Source organism: Amphimedon queenslandica, unplaced genomic scaffold (genome assembly GCF_000090795.2).
Source record: "Amphimedon queenslandica unplaced genomic scaffold, v1.1 AMPQUscaffold_13396, whole genome shotgun sequence".
Classification (NCBI taxonomy): domain Eukaryota; kingdom Metazoa; phylum Porifera; class Demospongiae; order Haplosclerida; family Niphatidae; genus Amphimedon; species Amphimedon queenslandica.
This window is the reverse complement of record NW_003546368.1, coordinates 60,196-68,227: the sequence shown is the minus strand read 5'-3', so window position 1 is coordinate 68,227 and position 8,032 is coordinate 60,196. Positions and strand designations below refer to the sequence as shown.

General features: G+C 35.1%; 1 protein-coding gene across 1 annotated transcript in view; it reads right to left on the bottom strand.

The window, feature by feature from the left end:
• Nucleotides 1-328: 328 nt before the first annotated feature.
• The window catches only part of LOC105312859 (tripartite motif-containing protein 45-like), a 12,680-nt gene continuing 4,976 nt past the window's right edge, over nt 329-8,032 (bottom strand). The window contains exons 2-3 of the mRNA XM_011405817.1: nt 1,063-1,170; nt 329-343 (exon numbers count right to left, since the gene is read on the bottom strand). Of these exons, the coding sequence (XP_011404119.1) occupies nt 329-343; nt 1,063-1,170 (123 nt within the window). The remainder of the gene's footprint in view (nt 344-1,062; nt 1,171-8,032) is intronic.

Sequence of the window (8,032 nt, the reverse complement as noted above, 5' to 3'; positions counted from 1 at the left end):
TGCTACTTTCCTTTATATCCTTAGGCTCTTCAACTCTTCCACTCTCTTCATTGGCTGAGGTTTGACACAGCTCATATATATTGTTCTCTTTGATAGTGTCCTGCCCCAAAGACTCATATGTAAAATTCTCTTCTCCCTCCATTACGTTATACAGACAATAAAGTCACAACAAGTCTCAAAATAGTGAAAATACTGGTATACAACTGACTATGCATACATTTATAGTCATGGGAAAATTATGATAAATCATATCTAATTGAAACTAAACTTGGGACTAAACTGTTCATTTACTGACAAACATGTATCATTCCCTTATTACATGACTAATTTAAGTAGACCCTGACTGCAGTAATGTAAAATAAACTTAAGCAATGAGGAAACACTTATAGCCATATTTACAAATTTTGATAAAAATGTGAACATGCAACATAATTATTAATGATAAACACATAGTATAGTAATGCAACATAATGATGACAAATAGTTAACTCTCAGTGACTTAAACTATCATATAATAGTAATTATTCATAGGCTCTTTGGTTCTAGTTCTCTTCAATAGCTGACAACCTGAGGTTTAACAATTACATATTCTTCCTCAAAAATGTCTTGCTATAAGTACTTCTTTCCACCATTAGATGATAAATTCAAAGTATATTTCAGAAATAAAACTGATGAATAGGTTATTTCAATTAATTTGCATGTGTACACAGTCACACACATTTTTGACCAGATTCTTTTGTAGTAGATGGGCCAAATGTGTACATGTAAGTACATTCAATCATTTGCAATTACTTACATCTAACAATAACTTATAATGATTATAATGTTAAGTGGACCATTACTAATAATGTGAAGGAAACAAGAACAGTGAGTAAACAGCATGCAGGACATGTATAAACTGTCAACAACATAAAATAAACATAACTCTATGGAAGACTAACTAAATTTGATATTACAAGACACCATCTGAATTCATCACTTAAGAGAAAGAAGACAAATAATAACTGCATATATTTCAAGGTAATAATTTCATCTGTGATCTAATAATATGATCTTCCTTACTTCGATTAGTTCTTTTCCGCATGGTTGCTGTACTCCAATTGTGTCAAGTAAACATGAGAACTTGTACCTGTTCTCTGCACTGTCTGGGGATGTACCTAATATCCTAACCTACAAACCACATGACAATCACATAATATAGACACGTATCACATGCCAACATCAGAATAATAATTATTCCCCCAGAAAGCATGCTAAGTGAGCTAAACAGCATTTTTAATGAGTGTCATGACAAGAACTACAATATTATGTTTAGAGCAACTTTTAAAAATTATTAAAAATCCAACTTAAATCAGAATCAACTCAAACTTTCTACACAACATAAGAACATGTATATGTGTCAGAAAACATTATAAAAATGGTGAATTCTCTCCCTTTAAATTTTGGTGAGATTTGGCCCTATAGACTCTGTACTATAAGGTCCTCTAAAAAGTCTGGCAAGCATAGGAGCTCATTTTCCCGGTATATATAGCAAGACTGCAAAATTTGTGGCAGCCATATTGTTTTTGAGTGAATCCTACTTCATAACGCTACCACATTACTAATAGTACAAGGACTTTGAACAAGTTTTTGAGACTCAAAAACTTTACTGACAAGAGGCTACAGTGTTACACCAAAGCCCCGTGGAAAACCATGCAGCTACATGTAGTTAGTACCTTCTAGTGGTATAGAGGTATTGCTATATTATTTGGTAGCTGCCCTCCCATTAATAGAATGAGTCCTTCAGGCTGCTCAAGATCATATATGTCCATCACGGTCTCAAATGAGAGCTCATCTCTCACACTCATCATTATTAGTACTGACTGTCTCTGGATTGTAACAAGCAGATAATATTAATAACTTATTATCAGCAATGCTGCTATTATTATTATTACCATTATTGTCTTCTTCCCTAGTTTTCTTAATTCTTAATGCAACCAACAGTACAAGAATCAACTGAACCACCAATCCTGTACACATCAGACTCAAGTACCATAATAGCACCACCTACACATAATGCATGTATCGACAGACAATAGTAAAATACATGTATAATAAAGTAGCATGCATGTACTAATTGTAGTTTTTTTTAAATTATAGAATAGGAGGCTTTAATAATGTTGGCATAATTTTTTAACTATTAATGATGAATTTATTCATAGCATTTTAAAGATCTTTTGCTAAATTTGCTAAATTAGTGAATGGTACAGGAAATGAGCTACAAATTACTTATAAGTAAACACGAACAATATTATATAAGGTGCAATTAAGTAACTATGAAACTTCTTTTTGTTGAGATAAACTGAAAATCAAACAAATGTCACCTTTGTGATTGACTGCACTAAACTGGCCAGCCTTTTTATATTTTAAAGTCAGTGTAGCAAGGCTTGAAGTAAAAACAAGTCAGGAGTTTTCTAGCAGCAACATAAGGTAGAGATTCTGCTTTTTTTTCAGCTAATAATCTACAAGGCTGAGCCCTTTAATGTTTTCCATTGTTTCTAGTATAAGAAATGTTTACACAAGTAAGCTTATACATACATAAGTGATGAGTGTATGAGTGTGTGGATATGAGTGTGTGGATATGACATTAGTGGAATACGTGAACATAAAGGGTAAAAGACATGATGGATTAAATAACCAAATAACGAGAAATAGACAGGATCAAAGAGAAAGCAATGGGGAGATAACACTTTGTATTGGTAGTGCAATAGTATACCAAACACATACAAAACATTGTGATTGACATACAGACAGTCAGGTATAATTAATAAGAATACAGGACAGACAGTATGTGAGTGTGTGACCATGCATGCATACACTGTACATGAACAGTAATATGTAAATAAAAAAATTAAAATACAATAAGAACCTTCATTTTTGTAATCACCACTCTACCTGTATGTACATACATGTATTCATGTACATGTGCCATATAGCAGAAAATTTTGGTGAATTGCTAAATTTTGGTGATTGGTGAATTTTAATTTGGCAAATTTGTGGCCATGTGGTGCATAATGGCTCAAAATTGTGGATTTTTATTTGGCAAATGGCTATCAAAACACTAAATTGGCTAAATTTAACTACCTCCAAAATTTTCTTCTATACAGTACATGGTAAAAGAGTACAAAATTGCTAGTACAGATTTTTATTAAACAATAGAAGATACCACAATAACCACATACCTGTAAGGGTTTCCCACTAAGTATTCTAAATGAGTTTAAAAGCATGAGCTTCATAAGCTGACAAGACTTATAATAGACTTAGCATAATAGCTTTGGGAGCAGCTTTCAAAATTCTTAAAAATTCAGGAATAAGCTCAAACTTATATATGTATCTGAAAAAGTTATAAATACGGAAAACTCTCTCCTCCTCAAGTTTGGCCAAATTTGACTACATACGTATGTCCCTGTTTCGACCAAATTTTTTAGCAACTTTAAAACATACTTACAAGAAGCTAAGCATGCACCACGCCAAGAAACCCTGATACATGTACATGTACAGGTACTCATCTAGTTCAATATGCCAATGATAAGAAACCCAAGTATTGTATCAAAATCAAACCTTTGTTTTGTGTGAGTACTAGACTCTCATTGTCAATAGTGACAGAAACTGTGTTAGGCATGCAGCCAATGAGTGTGATTCCACCTGCCAGTGCTGCAGCTGTGCACGAGGCAAAGTCCTCCCAGGCTCATGTACATTGTACATGGACATGAGAATCAATAAGACCTGAGAGAGAGAAAGGAGGGGGAGAGAAAAGAGGAAGAGAGAAGGAATTAATGAAGAATTAATGAAGGAGAAAGAGTGGGAATGAGTCAAACAAAAGGGGGTAAGTGGGAAAGATTAGAGAGGAAGAGGGAAATGTTGTTTTGATTATAATGTATGCAGACACAGGCATGGCAGTCTCACTGTCCTATGGGATGAAATGCAATCAAAATACATCTTTATCTCTGGGGCTTTCTTTTGCATTTTGAATAGTTCCTTGATATAATACAAATACATGTACATATAGTTGCATATTACAAGTATTATAGTACTATACTACCTTATTGCTGACCTTATAGTTGTAAGCCACATAAGGGCTAAATAAACACATATTAATTAAAGCACAGTTCCCCATGCTGTACGGGAAAACAGCACAAAGTGAAGCTGAGTGCTGTATCGCTTTCGAGACCACACCTCGAGTGCTGTATTTCCAGTACAGCACATGGGGAACCGTGCTTTTACTAGTTTATGGCATGGGTGCATCAAAGGCACCAGCCCAAGGCCAAGTGAAGAATAGTTTAAAGAGAACCAAAAGACTGAAAAGAGACTGCAGTCACAGTTTATACAACAGGAAACCACAAACTGTGCTGTATAAACCACAAACTGTGCTGTGTGAACCGGAAGTGTGCTGTATGAGATATACAGCACGGGCGGTGCCTTTGATGCACCCACACACTATAGATATTAGAGTAAATATGCACACACTATACTATAAAACCATATAAATTAGGTTATTTAGCAGTCGGATCAAACATAAAATTTAGTTATTGTTTCCATAGTTCGTGTGTATTTTATACTGTTGATATTTACTTGTTTAGCTACTATGTCCTTCAGTTGTTTACTCATTGCTCTTGTTTCCTTAAGTGATGGTCACTTAACTCTATGATCATTATAAGCTATTGTTAGACATAAGTAAATATAGGATTAATGGATTGATTCAATGTACATGCACACATTTGGCCCATCTGTTGATAAAGATTGATCAATATAATGGTCACTGTCTATAAATGTATGCAATAACATCAGTTTCATAAGTTGCCTACTGTAATTTTTATGAAGTGGATGGAGAAGAGAAATTCACATGTAGTTTCTTGAAAAGGACTGTGACCGACCGTTAACGTCTATGAATGCTATATCAAACCTCACCTGCTGAGAAGAGGAAAACTTAGCAACAAAAGAATTGAGCATTACAGATTTTAAATGACTATGTTTAGCATTATGTTGTCATTCCTTCTGCTGATTCCTTGTTTACTTCACAGTGACTAGTGATCAAGAGTACTTAACATTTTTAGTTATTTTAGATGAGTTTGTGGGCTGATCTATTCTTATCATAATTTTTCCCATCTATATACATACATTGTATATATAACCTCGATTTTATTCAGTCATATACATTTTCTGAGAGTGAGATTTGTTGTGACTTTATGATAACATGGAGCTTGAAGTTGAAAATAAATTTACTTATGAGTCAGTTCGACAGGACACCTTCAAAGAGAGTAACGTACAAGAACAAAAAAAATTAAAAAATTATTTAGTGTAGGGTTGAGCCTCTGTTGGATTTGAACCTATGAAATGAATGGTTTGAAAGTATAAAAGGAATTCAAACAAGCCCCTGTAGGGTTGCATCACCATTGAAACACCAACATGTCAACCCTACACTGCTTTTATGTCAATATTGTTCCTTCATTTCATTTTGGATTCTTTGTGGGTGTCTTAATTTCATGATTGACACTTACAAGGCACTTCATTCATTAGTGGGTACACCCCAAACCGGCTGCTATATGAACAACAAATTCTTTTAGTAAACTAGTGTTCATTAGTTATTCTGAACATTTATGATGGAAGGAGAAGAAAATCTATCATATGAATCTCTGAGGCAGGATAATATTGATAAAAATGGTGAATATGAGTTACGTCAAACCTCAACTGTTGAAGAAAGGAGAGATGAACAACCTCAGAATGTAAGAAATAACAAGAAACTAACATTATGGCATAAACCAATCATTCACACAGTATTACTGTCACTGATAGTAATACTACAGGTTGGTATCCTTTGCTTGTTACTGGCTCATATGTCTACAAGAGATACTGGTACCTATAGTGGAGCTAACAGTGGATTGCCTGACTTCAATGAATGGGCTAATGGTGTTGTTTCTAAAGTTAACAGCAATGTAACAAGGAGCCTTCCTGACTTCAATGAATGGGCTAATGGTGTATCACAGAATACCTTTCAGCTATTTCAGGATAATACCAATTTCACTGAACTTGATAAACAAATCTTACAAACTACAAGAGATTCTGGACAAAAGCTCTTTAACATTGTCAATACTCTCTCTAATATACAAGACACCAGTACCTCTACTGCTGGAGTGGTTGATGATATACTAATAATGGTAAAAGAACTATTAGTGGTACACAATATCTCTTCCCCACTACCTTCATCTTGCAAACAAGTTAAAGATAAGAACCCCAATAGTCCATCAGGGATCTACATACTGGGAACTGCCAATGGTAATAGTTTATATTATACTTACTGTAATATGGAGGAGTTGTGTGGTTCAGGAGGAGGATGGACAAGACTAGCATATCTGGATATGAATGACTCTACAATAAACTGTCCTTCTGGGTTTAGGCTGTACCAGTCAGGAGGAGTTAGAGCTTGTGGTAGACCAGTAACAAGCAGTGGTAGCTGTGTATCAGTTCAGTTCCTATCTCATGGTATCAGTTATTCTCAGGTGTGTGGTAGAGTAACCGGATATCAATATTTTACGTCTGATGCAGTTGACCCTGCTCATGGTTCTAATCACAATAATTTGAATGGTGATTATGTTGATGGTGTTAGTATCACTCGTGGGTCTCCTCGTCAACATGTCTGGACACTAATGGCTGGATACAGTGATTCACTGTCTAATTTATGGGCATGCCCCTGTAATAATGGTAGTAAAGTATCGGTGCAGTCTTTTATTGGTAATAACTACTTTTGTGAATCAGGGAATACTGGTAGTGGTGCATCACTGACTCTATACACATCTGATCCACTCTGGGATGGTCAAGGTTGTGGTTCTCTTGAATCACCTTGTTGTAATGTTCCTGGTATCCCATGGTTTCACAGAGACTATGGTAACACTACCACTACTGACTATATTGAGTTGAGGGTGTGTTGTGATCAGGGAACTCATGATGAAGATGTTACTCTTAGTTATTATGAGATTTATGTTAAATAATGAAGTGTGTTTTTGTGTGTGTGTGTGTGTGTGTGTGTGTGTCAGGCACTTCAGTAGTTTTTCTTTCATCTGTAGTGATCTTATTATTGTATTGTTTTAAAGTCATCATTATTAAGCTAATAACTACTGTTTATTAATATTAACAATAAATTTCTTATAAAAACATGATGATCAATGTTATCAATATCAAATAAAATATTTAGTTACAAGACAAGAAATATGGCCGATGAACATGCTGTGCCACTAATCATTGACATCAAGTGTGCTAAACTTTTTATTAAAGTAAGTAGGGAAAGGATGCAGCTGTTTACATTTGTACATACCCATGTACTAAAATATTGTTTATTTAGGCTTTATATGTACATTATAGTATAGTGCGTGGGTGCATCAAAGGCACCGCGCCATGCTGTATATCTCATACAGCACACTTCCAGTTCATACAGCACAGTTTGTGGCTTCCTGTTGTATAAACTGTGACTGCAGTCTCTTTTCAGTCTTTTGGTTCTCTTTAGGCTATTCTTCACTTGGCCTTGGGCTGGTGCCTTTGATGCACCCATGCACTATGACCATAAACTAGTAAAAGCACGGTTCCCCTTGTGCTGTACTGAAAATACAGCACTCGAGGTGTGGTCTCGAAAGCCATACAGCACTTGGCTTTGCCTCGTGCTGTTTTCCCGTACAGCACGGGGAACCGTGCTTTAATTAATATGTGTTTATTTAGCCCTTATGTGGCTTACAACTAATATAAGGTCAGCAATAAGGTAGTATAGTACTATAATACTTGTAATACCGGTACGCAACTATATGTACATGTATTTGTATTATATCAAGGAACTATTCAAAATGCAAAAGACTGAAAGCCCCAGAGATAAAGATGTATTTTGATTGCATTTCATCCCATAGGACAGTGAGACTACCAGGTTTGTGTCAGCATACATTATAATCAAAACAACATTTCCCTGGTCCTCTCTAATCTTTCCCACTTACCCCTTTTTGTTTGACTCATC